Source organism: Crassostrea angulata, chromosome 8 (genome assembly GCF_025612915.1).
Source record: "Crassostrea angulata isolate pt1a10 chromosome 8, ASM2561291v2, whole genome shotgun sequence".
Classification (NCBI taxonomy): Eukaryota; Metazoa; Mollusca; class Bivalvia; order Ostreida; family Ostreidae; genus Magallana; species Magallana angulata.
The window spans coordinates 44326777-44349083 of record NC_069118.1 but is presented as its reverse complement, the minus strand read 5'-3'; the positions used below and the strand labels follow the sequence as shown (position 1 = coordinate 44349083).

The following is a 22307-nucleotide window of genomic DNA, read 5'->3' as shown; positions in this document are numbered from 1 at the left end:
ACCGATAATTACATTGTATGTATTTGTCTTAATTACTACCACATCAAGCATGATCAAATCATTATCAAGAAATAAACAGCAATTTAAAAAGTTCTCTGGGATATGAAGTTGGTTGGTCACGTGATCAAATCCTGTGAAGCCCAAAGGGCGTCTTGGTAGATTTGATCTCGTACCAACCAACTTCATATCCCGGTGAACTTTTTAACATTTCTGTATATTACTTATATATACGTTTGAAAAAGACAAATCGTTCGGAACTGTTAAAATTACTGAGATTTTATGTTTACAATAAGACCAGGGATAACCGCGTGCTATGATCATTGTGAAGTCATGAAAAAGTTAATACAGAATTGAACGTTTTCGCTATTCTATATATAGGTTTATTTAAGGAAACATATTTGCAATTGTAAATATCAGGGTTTAAACCTGTGTTTTTAAGGTGTACAAGCTTACAAGCTCACAAGAATTGTGAGCTTTCCAAAGACCAGTATCAATAAATGAAAAAAAAAACTGTTCAATTTTAAAGTCCTTGTTTCAAGAGCTAGGCACTTTTTGCCATTCACTTATATCTCTAGGGAAGTAAACATTTGTTTTGAATATAAAGCACACTTGAGTAGACTTATGTTACATACTTTAATTATGCAATGGGAATGCTCCATAAAGTATTACCTCAAGTCTGGTTCTCGTCATTGACAGGGGTATTGATTGCCAGAAATATTTACGACGGGGATAATTACCAATTCTGTTTTTGGCTGCTAAGTAAAAGCTATTTGCATTCTCGTTTTGAATAATATATCATTGCATTGTTCGATATTGTAAACCATGAAGTGTGATTTCCATTCTATTGATGAAGCGTGCATGCATTCTCACAATAGGGGCAGCTAGGTAATGGGCATTGACATTCTCATTTCATGCCATGATAAAATGGCAAAATGGATTCGAAAAGGAAAGTGATATTCTTCAAATATGCTTTGATGTTCACTGCGTTTGTTTTAAATTAATACTTAATATCTGATTTGTAAGACCTAGTAACCTTTTGCTGTAAATGTCTGGCCCGTCAGATTAAAATATCAAGTAAACAAAGATTATTAAATATGTATATTCTAAGATAATATCCATAAATCGATAGTTCTATCTATACCCCGATTGGGTATGTACATGTACAAAACGTCATATCTGTAAAGCTCTTTTTAGATAAAAGACCTATTATTGGCATATATATATATTTATACATATATATCTTTAGGGTGAGGACTTTTTCCCACAGCTTTGAAGTTTGAACATTAATTTCTTTTCCTGTATCTATTGAATATATACATGTATTTTGATTAAACTCATGCATGTATTGTTACTAGCAGAAAGAGTTCCATGCCAAAGATGGGACGAAAAGATCTACATTATAGATATCTTCAACAGCATGTCCATATTTCTATGAATCAATACATGCGCTCGTTACACTATAGCATAACAATACACTTGTCAGAATGATAAGTGTTGCAGCGATATAGATTATCAATACTATTGTCATTTAGAATCCTTCAGTTTGGAATTTTTCAGGCTATTTCTTGTTTGATAAAAACAATATCTTTTATCACTGTGAAACTTTGATTAATAATCGGATCGTATTGATTGCATAATGACTTTATCTATTTGAGCTTTTATGAGAGATTCTATTCCCATTTTTTTTTTTTTTTATTAATTCTTTTTCAATTATGGAATTCATAAAATGAGGATCATCAGATGATAAAGAATTATAAGATGCCAAATATTAAAAAGGAAAGGAATTAAGCTTGATTAGATATAAACCATTAGACTTCCTGTAGAGTAGCTCATATTTTGCCTAATCCCATCCAATCAATATAGCAAGGACTCCAAACAAAATAAATCAAGTGAAAATTGAAAAAAAAATTAATCATATTGATACCTTTACAAGATAAAGATGTTCAGCATTGATTCATAAAGGGAATGCAAATCTTTGAAAGAAAAAAAATCCCGGTACTATATCAATCAGATAGCTACAGCTCAGCTAAACCTCATAAATATCGGAAGGAGAGGTGGGAATTTAATGTGTTTTCTTGAATAATCCAGAAGATCCGAAAACAAGTCTCTCTCTCTCTCTCTTGCTCTCCAAGATTCCTGCGATACCATCAAGGATTGGTTTTTTCAGCGTGTAGAAGCAGAAAGAAGGAAGGAGAATCAAGCTGGGCTTCCCAGTAAGCGAAGAGGAAGCAATGTGGGCTCATTAACAACGAGTCTATTACCGACGTCGAGGGCTCGTCTAGTGACGCGTGACAGTATTTATTATTACAGGTTAAGTAATGCGAAGACTTGTTTGTGCGAGGACACTGCAACTGATAACTTTCTTTGGACGTGGGTTAATACAGATGCTTCGTCGATCAGGTACTTGTCTTCTGTCGTAAGTGCTAATTAAAAAATCTACGTATCAAGTTTTAGTGACTCATTGTTTTGACATTTTTTTTCGCTTTTACCTTGGAGTATTTAATGGACATCTTGGACTGAAATGATGATAATAATGGCATCCCTTTAGATTTTAATTCCTTCATTCTGCCTAAAACAAGGAGGAGAGGATATTGGAAAAATAGTTTACCTCGGTGTTAATGTATCGAAGTGGGAATGGCTGATCTAGCTAGAAGTCAATGAAGGAAACTGTATAAAGTGTTTTTCTGCAAACTGCTGCCAACATTAAGCTCAAGGAATCATTGGACACTTAATATTGGAAATACAATGCAGCCGGCTGATTATTGAAGCAAATGTTTATCAAACTCTCTTCAAAACAAATATTGGAAACAAGGAGCTTTGGAACATCTCTCCTGCTGTTTTTTTGGATTTTATTATAATGGAGGCCTGACTGTGAATTGTGACACTGGTACATATTGACATTTCTGCTTTCTCATTATCATGCACAATCTGCTTGTATTGTTCTGGTACCCAGAGGGCATTTGTGAGTGGAATTGAGTTATAGCCGCCCTTTTTGTTATGTAGCATGGACCATTGATTAAAATCCAATACCGACAGCCAGAACTCGATCCCGGACAATTTGAAGATAATTCTGCCTGTTACAGACAGCTGCGGTCTAGTACTTTCATTAATATAGACCTTAGGTAGCCGTGTATAGTTGTAGCTCTACATGCAACTGACATGTATTTCACCCTCCCTGTTATGTGAGAAGTCAGGAAGTTGTGTATAGCAAGTTCTGGTAGCCACTATCAACTCTCAGGAGAGTGCCGTTTTCAATGACTGCTGATGAATGATGGGATATTGCTCTTTATGAATTTTTGATGAGAAGGTTTTAGACACCTTGTGTTTTTTTAGTCTATTTGTTGGAAATTACTTTGGTCTTGTTTTACTGCGGGTCCCGGATTATTTAACGTTTCTATTTGTGTGTACGTAAAAATCTTTTTTTTTAAAGTCGAAAGCGGACTTGATAGCGATGATTGAATTTTAGCTGTGATGGAAGATTTATTAAATTTCCCTGGCATATTGGAAGTTCATTAAGTCTATAATACAAGTGTGCGCAGTAGGAGTCCGTGGTTTTGTCAGGTGCTCTAATGGTCGTATGAAATATTAATCTGACATTTCATATTTCAAAATAACTTAGGCTAATATACTGAAATGAGAGTCTTGTGGAGATGACCTGTTTTCTTATAAACAGAAACAAAGAGAAGATGCCCTGTCTCACACATGATTGGACGCTTCCCAATAGAATGACACTTGCCTGGTGACTTCAGCAGCGAGCAATATTTGATCAGTTATTTCATGTGCACATTCGACAGTATACATGTGTTTTCAATTTTTGATTAGTCTCCATATAAGATGAAAGGAATTTATGTGAAATCAAATTTTACAATGTGTTTTATGGGAATTATTGTGACCTTATATTTCAATGTGGCACAAGGGCAGGTTCATTACCCCCAAGGGCAACAGTATCCACCCCCTGGGGGTCAGTACTCCACAGGAGGGTTCTTACCACCAATGGGACCCATGGAGCCATTTCCTCTTGAAAGGTAAAATTCTGGGGAAAACTTCTCTTTTTGAATTATTATATATCGTAGTATTCATGCTTTAAAAATTAATACCAATTGCTTAATTCAAAACATGATAGTCATTTTTCTTTTAACTACACTGTACCGATTCACCCCTTAGAAAAGATGAACGTATTTCTTTTATTCAACATGTTAAAGATTTAAGAAATGAAGATAACAAGAGTAAAAATATTAATGGCTGCATTCAGTGTAGAATTATGTACTCAGCCTTTGAAAAATGTATGAACGAATTTGTTTTAGGACTATGATACAGGCATATGGAATTTATTTCTACTCAATATTTTGGAGAATGTGATAAATTGTTATTTTAAACGTACTAATATTCTATGATTAGAATTTCCAAGTTTAAAACTAGAAACATTGAAAAGTCCTGCAATCTAAAGGGACCCAAAAAATAATTACCAAAAAGCACATGCAGGTATGGTGCCAAGAAATTAAACTATAAAATTATATTTAATATCTATTTACCCCCCCCCCCCCCCTTGATGAAATTTTTTTAACGAAAATGTTATTTTCTACTAAAATGACAGAAATATCATGGTTTTTAAATTTCTTTTTGCCAAAATTTTGTGATAAGGGCAGTTAAGGAGCCTTAATTGGAGCAAAATTGAATTATTGTCGTCCTGTACAAAAATTTATTTGCTATATGTTCCTTAGAAGAGATATCTTTCCTCTGTAAAAAATTAATGATTTTTTCCAACCTTATTTATCATAAAAGTTTAAGTTACATGCAGACTTATCATATTAGCAGGTTGTTACAGCAAAATAAAATTCTAAAAAATACAGCTCATATTGCTTTAACAAACTCAGCACATTTGTCAACATTTGGAATGTTGCACACAAACAATCTTGGCATTTTACATGCTTGATAATTGTTTCTTAATTTGGAGGGAAAAATATACATGGAATTTGCAACATAAATGTTCTAATCTTTCGTTTGAACATGGTAAATTGATCCCCCTGTGGAATTTATGTTATTTTGAAGTATCAATGATTAAAGGGAAAGGTTGGGTTAAAAAGGGACTTACAGGTAGATAATTAAGTTTGGTTTTTGTATGTGTGCAGACTTGGAAAATTTTCCAAGGTGGGGGGGGGGGGGGGGGGGGTAAAATGACAGTTGTTTGAGTTTTTCAGGGCAATGGGGTCGGAGGATTATTTTTGGTAATTTTATAATGTAAATTTAAAGAAATTTGAATTTGCAGGGGGACCCCCCACCCCCTCTAGTATGTCTGCACATGTTCTCATAGTCTTCATTAAAAGGATCGAATGTGGAGTAATTAAAAAATTTGACTGGGCTTTATTCTTGTACCTGAGAGAGACTTTTCTTCATTATATAAAGATTATATATACTAGAATTGAAATAGGAATTTATTTATTAGTTGTGTAAAAGTTAAACTAACTGCTTGAAGAAGTTAAAGTCTTTATGAAAGCTAGGTTAAAATGACTTATAAACTGCGATCAGTTCAAAAAAACTTCCAAAAAGGAAAAGTAGAACTGAGACTACAGAAAAGGGAGATTACCGGTAGATATTTTAGAAATTTTAGGTATATATAAGGTAGACTTCTGCTCCTTTTCCCTGATTGTAATAGTGTATCATCTGAGTTTTCCCTCAGTGTTAGGGACGCGTCTTTATTGATACAATTTTATTTAGTTTCATTCAATTGCATCCATAAAACTTTCCCCTTGCAGCTTCAGGTGATTGTAAATTTATTTGTACCATGTACTAGATGATGCTCATATCCTAAACAAATGGGAAACTCATGCATTATTAAACACGGGAAAAATTGATTATATGTCGAAGCTGCTTTGTAATTGTTTTAGATCACTGCGGACTAACATTTTTTTTATTAATTAATAAAAACCATTAGCGAACTTTACTACCTCTTAAAATCTTGTAAACTAGGCATATATATGACTATAAACAAAAAAACAACGAACATGCATCAGGAGTCTGCCTCGGAAAAAAAAATCCATCAGAAAATTGGTTTTGCTTTTTTATATGTATCTCTATATATACCAGGGATTTTTACTAAAATGCCGATGAAATAAAAGTAAATGCTGTCTGCCATTGACTATTATAGAAAGATTATAGATATTAAATTTGATTAATTTTTTTGTCTTCAAAGTGTGAGATTAAAAAATAGCCCATTCTTATCTATTTTTTAACAGCATGATCTGATGATGTTAAACCTTTCTACATGGCATTTGTGTATCATATATTTTGATTCACATTAAACAAATAAAAATTAAATATTGTAATGGCATATTATGATGATTATGATGCACATCAAATAAAACCTTCAACTTAGCAAGCATGGAGATTATAGTTACCCTGAGGTCTGACTATGTATGTTTGAATTGGACAAAACTATAAATTTGTACTGCAGCTTGTGTAGATTGGATTTTATTTTTTTTCTGGGTTGAAGTTAGACATTTTGATGAAAAAATTCGGAAGAGTTAGTAAGAGCTCTGCAGACTCCGCACTGTCAAAAACATTTTAAATCACTTAAATATTCTTAAAAGTGCATAAATCTAAGATGTCGAATACTCAGACTTGAGGTCGAGTATTGACTTGAGAAAAGTTGATGACGGTAGGGCCTTGTCAGTTTGAGGGTCAAACTGCATCCTAGAGTCTAGCTACAGGCTATGGGCATCATATATATATATATATATGTTTGTCTTCAGCCATGGTCAAGTTTCCACTTGTAGCTCCCTTAATGATCATCTGCTGGATTGTTGCACGAGGATCTCCACTGGTTAATAAAGATAAGTGCTCATAAAGTTCAGAGAGTATTCTATGCAAAGTTACAAGACGGCCAAAGTTTGCTGTGAAGATTATTGTAATGAAGCCGAGTCGGCCCATGCAGTGGTAGTGAGTCTCGGCCTGACCAATAGTCAACAAAAATAAGAAGCCAATCCACGTTTCATTTTGTATTTAGTAAAACACGCTAGCCCTATAGCAAAATGCCAAGGACGGGCAATCTCGACCTGACCAACAGTCGACAAAAATGAGAAGGCAACCTTCTTTGCATTTTGTATTTAGTAAAACACGCCTATAACAAAATGCCAAGGACGGGCAATTTTGCTTCATTATAAACATAATTTGTTATATTTGTTATTTTACAATCTGTTTACTGCCTACTGGGAATAAAAAGCACTTCACTATTATTACTAATAAGCATCAATTCATTTTAAGCATGATCACTATAAGCATGTTTTACTGAAGTGTCGTATACGGTAAATGTCTATTGTCTGTCCTAAGATATTTATGCAGCACATTTGGACGATTTTTAATAAACATACACATACCTGTGAAAGAAGTGCAATTGAAATAGTTGAGAGGGATATTTTCCAAGATAATATTATTGACACAGTATCATCTTTCACTCGGAAAAATTCACAGGAACGAAAACAGATTCCTTACGGAGATTTATAATGGGAAAAGTTTACATCTTTATTTCATTCGGAATACACTCGGAATACTTTGCGCAATTTTTCAACGTTATCACCCGGGCTTGCTGCATGCAAAATCTCCGTAGACATCAAATTTTTTAGCAGTGTATTGAAACCTGATAAGCTAACAGGGGTGTTTTGACTGAGAAATCTTGAAAAATTTTCATACTTTTGAATGAACATCGTTTGAGCTATGAGGTATTTATAAATATTAAGCAATTAAGCAAAATGTAAATCCAGGATATCTTGGGACAGAGTATAGTTTTTCAGGAGAACGTAGAATATTTCAATATCAACTTATTAAATTCATTTTTTACCTTAGTCACCCACTAGTTGACTCTTATAAATATATGACTAAGCTTTTTGAAAAAAAACTAACCTAGTACCGGTACTAATTGTGCTTTGATATTGTAAAACCAAGATTTGAAAGACACTTGAGCTCTGAAACACAATATCAGCCCATTAAACATTAATGATTTATTTCATAACTGATTTGCAGCACCTGCTTTCAGACATTGTAGGAATTTCATTATCGCAGGCATTACCCCATGAAGTGGAGTTTGCAATTTATAGTGATTGTGTTTCACTTGCAATCAATAGTTGAAGGATTTATAGTATATAACAGATTAATTGTTTTTGAAAGCATTATAAGCAGTCAATTGATTTGAAGCGACTAGCAAAAACTAGCTTCCAAATTATCTATATTATAGGGCTACTGTATAGCTTTATTTTATTAAATAAGTTGAATATTAAAGGAACATTGGTCTGGAAGGAAAAAAATTAGGACCGTTAAACTTGGGAAATACATTTTTACAAGCAAGTCTGCATTGCTTAAAGCTTTGCCTTTGAGGGCCATTATCAACTATTATTCAAGCATGCCAGAATCAAGTTACAACTCTGTACAATGCATGGTTTCAATTTAACATTCCGTGGTATGCATCTGAAATATACTCCAGAGTTATAAAAGTCTGTTTTAACAAGATTAGTGCGTAATTTGATCAGTTTCCAATCTTCAGGACTAATCTAATGGGTGTTTAATAAATAAATACACATTGAGAAAAAATGTGTTGAATCGGGGAAAGTGATTCTGAATTAAGTTCGAAACTGCAAAAAGTAACAAATAATTGCTATTCTATTGTGGAAATTTTTAATAAGATCATGTAAAAAATTGATAATCTGCAGAGATGTGCAGATAATTTAAGTCAGTCATCTAAATGACTGATATAGTAGCTAACCCTTAAATGTATACGTATTACAAGTGTTGGGTAAATGAAATGGAATGGACTTGTTAGTACTCCTTTCACTATTATTAGGTCCATTGTAGTCGGACCTAATTATTATAAGCATATAGAATTGAACTGAGAATTAACCTCTGTCGGTGTAAATTTAACAAATCATTTCTCTGATTTTTAAACTACATGCAGTTGAACTTTGGTATCTCAAACACTAATATCTCGAATATAATGGATATGTCGAAGTGATTTGTAAGTGACCAAACCACTTATTACACCCTGTTCGGAAGGAGTAAGGGGTATACTGTTTTACCCTTGTGTGTCTGTCTGTTCCTGCCCATGTCCATCCGTCCTTCTGTCTATCTGTCCATATGAAAACAATAATTTCTGTTGCATTTTTCTTAGCAACTATTAATGGCAGATGCTTGAAATTTTAACACACTATTTGTTTCAGCATGCCATATCGTGGGATGTATTTTTTTACCAATCAGACGTCAACTTCCTGTTAAATGACGACTGTTTATCTTTAGCCAAAAATTTCAAACAAATTTTTGTGAAAGATTTCTCAGCAACTATTCATTGCAGGTGCTTGAAATTAAAAAAAAACAACTATTTGTCAAGTCATGCTATATCGTGGGATATATTTTTGTACCAATCGCACGTCAACTTCTGTTAAATGACGACTTTGCTTATTTTGCATATTCACATTAGAGCGAGGGTATTACTAGTGAACATTGGCTCACAGATATCTTGTTTTACAATTATATTACCCTCAATATTTCAAATACTTGGATATCTTGAACTTTTTATGTCAAGTTTGACTATAGTTGTAGAAGTTATGAATATAAATTCTAGGTAAATTATCTCTGTGTGTTTAAAATAATACGAAACAAACTATCAAATCAGATAATTGCATGGAAGAATTAAAAAAAAGAAATTGGAAACAATTAAATAGTAATGGTTTTCTCATAATTTTTTTTAAATTTTTTAAAATATATATTTTTGTGATCGGCTTCGGCCGATCACTATTGAGTCCATATGAGGCATCCGGCAAATGCTTCCACGTGCGCACACATTCCGCTTGCATAAGTAGTTCTTATAAAACTTGAAGCTTTCGTTTAGTATTTATATAACATTTTGCTCAGTTTTATTTCTATTCATTTACCTTAAGAGATGCAAATACACATTAAACACAGTTCGACCTGTTAATTCAAGAATGCACATTTTGTCTCACGCGTAAGAATTTTGATCGAAAGATTCATTCAGTAATGCAGTTGACCTCGTTGAACTGACCTCGATCATAAGAAGGACCTTGATCTATTGATGTTGCATAATAGTAGCTAGGAAGACGGCTTGATACCTTATAATGTGACCTCAATGGCAAGTTATGATGGCATTCAATGTTTTTCAGTCGCATTAATTAAATTATTTTAATACAACTCTTTCTTTTTATACGTGATAATGCTATTTGAAGAGCCCTACCTAGTATTCTGAAAAAGAAGATACATTAACATTTAATAATTACGTTAAAAATATAAAGCAATAAAAGTTTACGAACGGCTTTCCCCTTTATTTCAAAATTAAATTTGTTGACGGTTTATAATGATGAAATTATGGTGTACAGATTCAGAATATTCTATATTTTGTAAAAATACAGTGAATTATTTTACATCAAACTGATCATGTTGATTGCTTCTAGCTTAATCTATATATCATTATTGCCGATCATTCCTTTAAAAGGAATACTTGTTTTAGATTACAGAGCTCTTCCTCTCAAGGAGATTATTACATGTATATAATTGTAAAATTGGTCATGACCATTTATCCCCCATGAACCAGCTTGAGTTCTTTCCCAAGACTGTGTATTCAGAAATTCAACCTGGCTAAAATCATTAATATTAAGGTAGCTAGATATCCTTGTTCCTACCCCAATTATTTTCAATCAGAAAAAGAAGAATTCATTGTTCAGTGCAATGCCTGAATCCTGCTTGAGATTGTGCACAGTCATCTTGAAAAAAAAATGAGATCCAGAAATATCATGGACTTTTTTAATATACATGTTATCACTCTCTCCAGCGTTTCCATGGCATTAAAGGTATCGTGGACAATTATAAAAAATTGTTGTGTCAGCTGTGAAAGTCATATCATAAACAGAAATGTTAAGCATTTATCCAGGCTGTTAGCAGGTAGAAAATATACATATGATAGGAGATCCCTAATTGGTGATAAAAAGAATCTGATAAAGGGAGCAATCATAGCAGAAGATGTTGCAGTTCACCTTCTGTAGATTTCTACTTGATTCCGAAATTCTGCTGTTTTGAATCAATTTGTGAGACAATAAAATCGCGAGTACCCAACTTTTGTAGTACACAACTGTCACTCGTCTGAAAAATAAGACCTTTTAAGAGGTTTTAAATTCTGCAAAGGAATTTCTTCTTGCAGTTTAATGTGGATATTATTTCCCCAAGTTTAATTGCAAATCCACTTGTTTTTAAGATCCATGTACAAGAATAAGGTCATGGTCAAACATGGAGAAGGTGCTCCTTTCAGTTTCAGTGTAAATATATGGTGTTTTGGGTTTTGGATATATCTCTAAAAAAAGACTTACTGATTTTAATGTAGGACACAAGGTTATAAGCTGACTTAGTTGCAATGCAATTTCAAAAGTTTTCTTTGAAGATACAACTGTTGACATCAACTCAGTGTGTCTAATGTAACCATCAGATCATGATTTCTTTAAGGCCATTAATTATTACAGTCAAACTTTGTTATTTCGAAGTAAATGGGACTGTTTAAAAATTTTGAGATATTTGGGTACTGTAAATTCCTATTTCTCATCAGGAATTAATATCCGCGTAAAATCACGAGAAGCCCATCTCACAAATTTTAAAATTTCGCTTTTATTTTCGGACATATGTAAACTACATGAAACTACATTAAAAATTTCGGCATTCGCGATTTTATGTTCTCGCGATTTGATTGAAAACGGTTGAATCACTTAATTAAGACTCGCGTAAAATAAGGAATTTACAGTATTCAAGGTTTCAAGGGTAAACAATTTTTAAAAAATATTAAGTGGTTTAGTCATGACTTACAAATCACTTCAACATGTTTATTGTATTCAAGATATCGATCAGTGTTCCAGATATCGAAGTTGAACTTTATTTTGTTATAAAGAAAATGATTGAAAATCCAAATAATTTTCACTAAATTTCAATAAGAACTCTTCATCAAAAGGAGATTGATATAGTCTAGAAATGGCAGACCACAACAGCCATCCAGCCCTCTTTAATAAATATATTTTTTTCATTTAGTAATACATGCAAAGTAAAAATTGATCACAGAATAATTAATTTAAAGAATCTTTATTGGCATGGCCATTATAAATTATCTCTTGGACAGCATGCGAAGTAAAATAATCTCAAGAAAACATTGACAAATAACCACGACCATTAAAGGTATTGGAAGTTGAGTACATCATAGTCTAAGAAATCTAATAATGCCTGACTACCTCTCTGTAGAAAATTGTTTTAACCTCAATTAACGGAGGCCCAATAACAAGAACATGGTTCACTAACATCGTAATGGAGCTTATACATTAAGATGGCAAAACATCGGCAACACTTAGTTAGCCCTGTTTGATAGACCATTTAAGGAGGAAATTTGAAGCAAATCAGGGATTTGTATGTTTCTCTGTCATGAAACATCTTCATTGTAACTCGGATTAGTTTATTTATATATCCACCATAAATTTGGTTTTTTGTACATTTTTCGTATGGAATTTCTCATGCCATTGAGATGGATTTGGTGTCAATGAGCAGCATTTCTGATGTTATATAATGAAGAGTTGATAAAATATTGGCAACTGCTAATCATTAATATTATATTCATAAATTCATCCCTTGTCTGGAGAATATTTTCCCTTTTCTTTGCCGTAAACTGGGCTTATATTTCACCCAATCAGTATATTAATCTTTGCGTAAAGGATGTGCACCGTAATCTTATAAACAACTTTTCTAGGTCAAGATAATGCCTTTTTGAATAAAAAAACCCACCAAACCTTGAGGTTTTGATCATCTTGCTCATATTTACTGAATTTACACAAAGTGAAAATGTTGGTGTTATAGAGTATGCAGTGACTTAAAATTCAATCATTTAGTCAGAAGCAAAATCTCTTTTTCAGGACTAAACATTAAGTTTCTCCACCCTTGGCATAATCTTGATCAGATTTACCAAAAGACTGTTTATAGGTAAAGCTCTAGTGGGGACAGCAAGGAGGTTAAATTCAAGTTTTTAAGGTCTAAGGTCAAGGTCTTAGCAGAGCTCTGTTTTAATTTAAATCTTACCCTGGACCCTAGCTCATCTCTACCTTCCCTTGGTCCTATTCTTTACCAATAGTCAGTGCTTGCTCAATATTAAAGGGTCTATATATTATAGCAATGGTAAACAGAAGAAGTTTATTCATGATTAAAAATTTGATCCAATTGCCCTCCGTTTAAAAATATGGCATCAGGAAGTTTTAATGTTATATTAATTAGCATTTTTAAAACGTAAGTTTCATTTATTGCAAACAAACAATTAGCCCATTAGGCTTGAACAAGCACCATAATTATTATTAATTATCAACTATTGTTAAGTCATGCGCCCAAGAATGATAGTTTTTAACCGTCAAATTTTTCTGATAATTTTATATCACAAAAAAGCAGTTTTGTTTGCATCATGTATTGTCATATTAATTAATGCCAATAAATAGGACAAATGACAAACAGTTTTTATGTCAGCTTTAACTCTTGTACAAACTAGCAAAACAATTTTATATTTGCTCAAAGAAATTGATGCACTTGATTCAGAAAATGTTTATTGACGTTGCCCTTTACTTATTAATACTGTAGTAGTCCTAATTAAACACGAGGAATTAATATATAATAGCAACAGATATGAACAATATGAAACTATGATCAATATATTATTTTCATAATTCTATATTCTCATGATTTGATGCAAAACAGCTGAATCGCAGAATTGAGAACACGCATGAAGTAAGGAATTTATCTGCAGTATAAATTAGTTCTTCAAGAAATTATCATTGACAAATTGAACAATCATTTATAAGGATGATATTGACAAACTAATGTGCTTGAAATAAAAAAAAAATGTGATCTTGGTAACAAGAAGCCTTCTACTTTCCTTCTTGAGTAGTGAGTGCACTCTTGAGTGAATTTTGAGTGCATGCACCCTGAACAGAATTTGGTGAGGGCTTGTCTTATAAAATGAGTGGTTAATGATGAGCGAACTCAGAACACAAACGCGAGCATGAGTGACACTAAGGGCACGACGAGCGCACTCTTGAGTGAACATTTAGTGCATGCACCCTGAACAGAATTTGGTGAAGGCTTATGAGTGGTAAATGGTGAGAAAACATAGAGCACAAACGAGAGCACAAAGTGAACGGTGAATCGCATGGCGAAGGCTTACGCAAGATGAACGATTTATTTTGAGTGCCTCTGGAGTTATCCTTACATTGTCTTCTTCGGTAATCAGGAGAAAATAACAAAAAAACTACATGGATGTATGTATGTTTTTTATCAGCCTAAATATAATATTATCTGACTGAATGATAAGTGAATGCTGATTGAACAATGAGCACAAGGTAAACGCATGGTGAGTGCATTGTAAATGACGAGCACGATTGGAGTGGACTGGAGAGGGTAAGTGAACAAATGGTGAGCGCAGTGTGAATGTACTGTGAACATGCAGAAAAATGGGAAAAGAGAATGTTTCAGGGTCTATAGCAGCAGTAGAATTCTTTTTGTTAATACCTACATTTTTTATTTTCAGACTTTATATTAAACTAAAAAAGGCTAGTTTCTTGTGTTGCTGTTATAGGCAATATTGCAAATATATGCTACTCCGGGCGGAAGACACCCTGTTGTGAACCTTTTTTAATTAAGCAATAAAATAAATTAGATGTATACGTTACATCCTGTTAGTTCATCTGATATTAAAATCTATGAGTATGGATGTAATAAAAAGATTCGGAATTGAAGGTATAAATGCCATCAACCAATTAGGTGCTCATATATCTATATATACTGGCAGTTTATGTGCTGGTGATATATTAAGAGAACATGATGGTCGTGACCTTTTTAAGACTATATTGATCTTCTTTAGAAAAAAGAGCTCTATAAAAATGTAGGAAAATGTCCCCCTCATCCAAGCATTCCCCCGGATGTGATGGATGAGGGGCATTCTTGGAAGACAGCCTGAGGCTGAGGAGTATCAAGTAGCATTATTTCCTGGCTATTATGCTCGGGATCGCCCTTCAAAAAAGCTAAAAACCTACCTGGAAGTGACGTCACATACCGTATAAATAGTGCTCCCACTGCGATAAACACTCATAATTTTAAAGCAGATTTATTGTCAAATATGTATTTTAATTTGAGGTGGGATAAACAATTCTCAAAACCCATACAGGGAGGGAACCTTGATACTCCTCAGCCTCAGGCTGTCTTCCAAGAATGCCCCTCATCCATCACATCCGGGGGAATGCTTGGATGAGGGGGACATTCTTTTCATCCAGCCTTCGGCATATCGGAGTATCAAGTAGCATCTTCAAAGTATTTGACAATAAATAAAAAATTCTTCCAAATAGAGAAGATTCTCAATCAATGATATAAATAACATAGACCATTTTAATAAATCAACTTTGGTTTCATCATGTGGAAACACAAAATTGCTTGATCATCTTAGCCACAAAACACATCAAATGTACCCATTATTTTCCCCACCAATTTCTTTAATAATTGTCCATATTGTGGCTGCATGATTAATGTTTTCTCAGAAAATAATGTTTTAAAACCATTCTGCCTCATTTCTCTGTGATATAAATAAATACATTGTTTGTAAAATCCAAACTATATCTAATTTTCTGTCTGTAAGATGTTAATAGAAAAAAGAATGAATTGCATTCATTGAAATGTCAGATTTTACTGTCTGATGTATTTTGGGTACATATACACTTATAATACAGCTATAATGTAATCAAATGTATGATCTTCTAGCTTCCAATGTAATGTAGAAAACAAATGTTTTCTTCCTTGAATATAAAGTACCTGTATCATATTCATGTAACTATGATTAAGTTTTGCAACATAACTAAGGTACAATGACCCTCTGATCAGAAAAATATTTACTCTTCATTAATTACTTATATGTCAATCATTCTTTTGTAAACTAAAATCATATTTATATATACATGTATGTCCTATTTTTTCTAGCTCATATAGCTATATATTAGGATAAGTTAAGTTTTCTTTGAAACTTTAGATATTATCAGTAAAAGCAATATAGTCTTCACTTGTGTACAGAAGGATGTCAGGTATAATCTTGTCTGATGTCTTTGAACATCAACATTCCTTCCTTTGAAAATTCTTAAATCAATATCTATGACTTTCCTGGTATGTGGTATTTATACAAAAATCAAAATGTTAATCTTTCATAACACATCCATTTTGATATATTAATACACTGTACAACCAAACTCTGCATGAATTAATTAGTTTTAAGAAAACTAATTTCAAAACTTGCAATCTTTTCTAAATTTGATAATTATATCTTCAATATGATTTAAGTTAATATAAATGACCTATAAAGATTTTAACCTCTAGCTAGGTACTGTTTTCTCTAAGAATATATGGAATTCACATTGCATTTTCCATAAATCTAATATATGTATCATAATAAACAATCTATTACATGTATTTACATATACATGTATATTCATGGAGTATATGTAACTTTTCCCTATAAAGTGGGAACATTGTATGACATTAATTTTTTGTGTATTAACAATTTATGACAAGATATGAAATCTAATATTAAGTTCTTTGTAATGTCATTTTTTGGTCGTCAATATATCTATATTCATGTAATCACAATAAGACCAACAATTGGGAACTGTAAACAGAACTATTTTTGCCCCATGTTATTTTCTTAGATTGTAAACAGTTTTGTCCCAATTAAAACTTGCCCAGACAAAGCTTTGTTCATTGAGAGACAATGTAGGGCATTGTAATTCACCTTGTCTTTATTAATTTCACCCACTGGCAAAAAGAGGAACAAATGTGTTCCCTGTAATCTTTCTTGGAATTTATGAATCAGATATGTTATATCTAGTGTAACATTATTTACATATATGCCAGCAGCTAAATATGAGTAAACATTTCTTCAATAGTAAATATTGTACTATAATATCTTTGTCCTTTGATCGAGTGATATGATTAAACACAATCACTATCTTGAAATAACTTATTATAATCAAATTTCATAATATGAAATAAGCGAAAGTATAAATCCTGTTGATTCATATATTCAATCAATATACCGTAACACAATTAGAAAATACAGAAAAAGAACTTTCTCAATCTTTTGCAAAGAAATTCAATCATCTTTAATATTTAAAAGTTTTTCCATCATTTTAATTTTCTGTTGCAGCTACTACATAGCCTTATTTCCGATTCAAATTCTAAATATTACCAGAAACATTCTAAAATCTGTTTTAAATTTGTAGTATCATATATACTAAACACCATTAGCGAGTAAATATATACACTGTAACATTTGTCTTTTCATGAAGACTTCAGTTATGATGATAAGTTCTGAAGAGATAATCAATAATTATTCACATATACTGGAAACCATTCCAATGCATCAACTAATACATATATGGTAATTATATAATAAATGTATGAAAATCAGCTTGTTCTTTGCTTTTTCTCAATATGAACATTGTAAACATGGTGCTTGCTAGTGTATCGTAATTCCAAATTAAAGTTACTCATGTAACCCATCTTGTATCAAGAGAATCTCAAAAAATCAAATTTCAGTGTCTCTATAAATATATAATCAAACATATTCTCATGTTTCAGTATATTCAATACTCTATTCAATAACTTATAACTGTTTATTGCCAATTTACCATTCAACTATATCTCTTCCATTGCAATATTCTATTACAGATGTATTTTTAGGGTCTTCCGTTTCCAACGGAAGACCCTATTGTTTTTCTTCAGATTCTTTTTCATTAGGGTCTTCCGTTTCCAACGGAAGACCCTCTTGTTATTCTACGGTTTCTTTTTCTTTATTAGGGTTTTCCGTTTTCAACGGAAAACCCTTTTGTTATTCTACGGTTTCTTTTTCTTTATTATTATACTTTTTTTTCTTTTTCTGACTTTTTTGGAGCGTTATTTCTCAGAAACTATTCAACCGATTTACACCAAATTTTTAGGAGTTATAAAGCATCAATGTCGCTACTGATTATTAAAATTTCAAATGATTACGTCACTTCCGGTTTCAGATATGGACGATATTGTAAATTTTTAAGGGTCATTTTGTCCACGCATCTCCTCTGAAACTAATCATGATAAAAGCTTGAAATTTGCAGGGATTGTAGATGAATGTCTGTAGATTTCCCTCCATGCTTCCAATTGCGAAAAATGCGCAAGGCCTAGAAGCTCGCCTGAACCTGAAAATTAGCACCATATTTTTTCACAAAATTTTCGCACATTTTCCGTAATATCTTTTGACGTATAAATATTTTGTTAAAACATGTAATGTAAAAGTTGTTTCAATTTGCACGGGCTTTTATTTGATATCAAGAAAAAGGGGCTGGCCCCTCAAATTAGGGGCCAAGAGGGCTCTAAAGTCTATTTGCAATAACTTTTTAGTGAACAATAATTTGTTATCAATTATAGAAGCAAAAATGTTCATTGTACAGCTGTTTATCTATACAGTGCCATACTTAAGTCATATATTACGTAATAAGGGGTTTCAAGGGGCCAGAAGTTCAAAACTTTGATCGTTAATATCTGAAAAAGGAGAACTATTTTGAAAAGCAATGTAGAACAAAAGTTATTCAAAATAATGTTTTGTACAATATGCTACCTTAAATGTTTTTGTTTTTATGACCCCATTTAGGAGTTAAAGGGTCGGCCCCTAAAACACATTTCTACAGATATCTCAAGAACGGTAAACATTTTGTGAACACTTGTAAAACAAAATATGTTTATATTTACAAGACCTTTCATTTGATGTCAAGAAAAAGGGGCTGGCTCCTCAAATTAGGGGTCAAGAGGGCTCTAATGTCTTCTTACAATAACTCATTACTGAACAATATTTTGTTATTAATTATAGAAGCAAAAATGTTCATTGTACAGCTTTTAATCTATACATTACCATACCTAAGTCATATATTACGTCATTAGGGGTTTCAAGGGGCCAGAACTCAAAACTCTGATCATTAATATCTGAAAAAGGAGAACTATTTTTAAAAGCAATGTAGAACAAAAGTTCTTCAAAATAATGTTCTTAACAATATGATACCAAAAATTTTGTTGTAAGTGGCCCCGGTAAGGGGTTAAAGGGTCGGCCCCTAAAATGCATTTGTACAGATATCTCGAGAACGGTTTACAATTCATGAACACTTGTAGAACAAAATATGTTTATATTAGCAAGACCTTTTATTTGATATCAAGAAAAAGGGGCTGACCCCTCAAATTAGGGGCCAGAAGGGCTACTAAGTCTTTTCATAATAACTCTTTTCTGACCAATAATTTGATAATAATCATCAAGCAGCAAAGAAGCTTTTATTAAGCTTAATTTAAAACCGAAACCCGTTTTAAAATCGGACGATGCATTACAGAGATATCGGGGTTAAAAAATTATTTTTTTCCGGAAATTTTTATTCCGCGTCCTTGGTTTAAAAAATAGCGTTATGTTTAAAGTAAAATTAACTCGTACCAAAAATAATTGTTAAGTCGTACTTCAACACATTCGGATTTTTTTTGTTAAGTCGTTCTTGAAATCGGAAAGGTGATTGTTAAGTCGTACTTAAAATCATTCGTATTTTGTTAAGTCGTACCAGGAATAATTCGATTTTTTTTCATCTTTTATATTTAAGTTACTCTTGTTATTGGTTTAAGAGCCCTGCTTCTTACAGGAACTTCCAGCTTTACTTCCGACATTAACGGAAGACCCTACTCGTTGCTTTGCAACGAGCTTTGCTCTAGTTCTTATTATTCTTTTTTTTCTTTTTCTGACTTTTTTCGAGCGTCATTTCTCAAAAACTACTCAACCGATTTGCACGAAATTTTCAGGATTGATAGAACAACGTCGTCGCTACATATTATCAAATTTTCAAATGATGACGTCACTTCCGGTTTCAGATATAGACGATTTTGTAAATTTTTAAGGGTCATTTTGTCCACGCATCTCCTCCGAAACTAATCAAGGTAGAAGCTTAAAATTTTCAGGGATTGTAGATGAATGTCTGTAGATGTACCCCCATGCTTCCCATTATGAAAATTGTTCAAGGCCTTGAAGCTCGCCTGAACCTGAAAATTAGTACCAAATTTTTTCACGAAATTTTTGCACATTTTCTGTAATACCTTTCGATGTGTACATATTTTGTTAAAACATGTAATGCAAAAGTTGCTCCAAATTACAAGGGCTTTCATTTGATATCAAGAAAAAGGAGCTGGCCCCTCAAATTAGGGGCCAAGAGGGCTCTAAATTATTCTTACATTAACTCTTTACTGAACAATAATTTGTTATTAGTTATAGAAGAAAAAATTTTCATTGTACAGCTGTTTATCTATACAGTACCATATTTAAGCCATTTGTTACGTAATTAGGGGTTTCAAGGGGCCAGAAGTTCAAAACTATGATCATTAATATCTGAAAAAGGAGAAATATTTTTAAAAGCAATGTAGCACAAAAGTTGCTCAAAATAATGTTTTGTTCAATATGCAACTTTAAATGATTTTGTTTATGACCCCATTTAGGAGTTAAAGGGTCGGCCCCTAAAACACATTTGTACAGATATCTCAAGAACCGTTAACATTTCATGAACACTTGTACAACAAAATATGTTTATATTTACAAAACCTTTCATTTGATATCAAGAAAAAGGGGCTGGCCCCTCAAATTAGGGGCCAAGAGGGCTCTAATGTCTTCTTACAATAAGTCTTTACTGAAAAATAATTTGTAATTAATTATAGAAGCAAAAATGTTCATTGTACAGGTGTTTATCTATACAGTACCATACTTAAGTCATATATTACGTAATAAGGGATTTCAAGGGGCCAGAATTCAAAACATTGATCATTAATATCTGAAAAAGGAGAAATATTTTGAAAAGCAATGTAGAACAAAAATTGTTCAAAATAATTTTCTTAACAATATGATACCAAACATTTTGTTGTTAGTGGCCCCGGTAAGGGGTTTAAGAGTCGGCCACTAAAACATAGTTGTTTAGATATATCGAGAACGGTTTACAATTCGTGAACACTTGTAGAACAAAACATGTTTATATTAGCGAGACCTTTTATTTGATATCAAGAAAAAGGGGCTGACCCCTCAAATTAGAGGCCAGAAGGGCTACTAAGTGTTTTTATAATAACTCTCTTCTGACCAATAATTTGATATTAATCATCAAGCAACAAAGGAGCTTTTATTAAACTTAATTTCAAACTGAAATCCGTTTTAAGATCGGACGATGCATTGCAGAGAAATCGGGGTTTAAAAATTGATTTTTCCGGAAATTTTGTTTCCGCATCCTTGGTTTAAAAAAAAGCGTAATGTACAAAATAAAATTAACTCTTACCGAAAATGATTGGTAGGTCGTACTTGAACACATTCCGAATTTTTTTGTTAAGTCGTTCTTAAAATCAAAAAGGTTTTTGTTAATTTGTGCTTAAAATAACTCGGATTTTGTTAAGTCGTACCAGGAATAATTCGATATTTTTCATTTTTTTATTTCAGTTACTCTTGTTATTGGTTTAAGAGCTCTGCTTCTTACAGGACTCCCAGCTTTACTTCCGGCATTAACGGAAGACCCACTCGTTGCTTTGCAACGAGCTTTGCTCTAGTTATTATTATTCTTCCTCTGACTTTTTTTGTAGCTTATATCTCAAAAACTATTCAACCGATTTACACGAAATTTTCAGAACTTATTTGGTAACGTAAATACTCGAGGCTATTAAAATTTAAACTTATGACGTCACTTCCGGTTTCAGATATTGACGATTTTGTAAATTTTTAAGGGTCATTTTGTCCACGCATCTCCTCCGAAACTAATCAAGGTTGAAGCTTGAAATTTTCAGGGATTGTAGATAAATGTATGTAGATGTACCCCATTGCCTTCACTTATGAAAATTGCTGAAGGCTTCGAAGCTCGCCTGAACCTGAAAATAAGCACCAAATTTGTCCACGAAATTTTTGAACATTTTCTGAAATATCTTTTGATGTATACATATTTTGTGAAATAATGTAATGCAAAAGATGTTTATTTTTGCAAGACCTTTAATTTGATATAAATCAAAAGGGGCTGGCCCCTCAAATAAGGGGCCTAGAGGGCTCTAAAGTCTTCTTACAATAACCTTTTACTGAACAATAATTTGTTATCAATCATAGAAGCAAAAATGTTGATTGTACAACTGTTTATCTATACAGTACCATAGCTTAGTCATATATTACGTAATTAGGGGTTTCAAGGGGCCAG

General features: G+C 32.6%; 1 protein-coding gene across 1 annotated transcript in view; it reads left to right on the top strand.

Annotated features, from left to right (window-relative positions):
- The first annotated feature begins 1766 nt into the window (after positions 1–1766).
- Positions 1767–22307, top strand: part of LOC128158184 (voltage-dependent calcium channel subunit alpha-2/delta-3-like) — an 88446-nt gene continuing 67905 nt past the window's right edge. Inside the window, exon 1 of the mRNA XM_052820935.1 lies at positions 1767–4025. Coding sequence (XP_052676895.1) covers positions 3835–4025 — 191 coding nt within the window. The 5' untranslated portion in view covers positions 1767–3834. The remainder of the gene's footprint in view (positions 4026–22307) is intronic.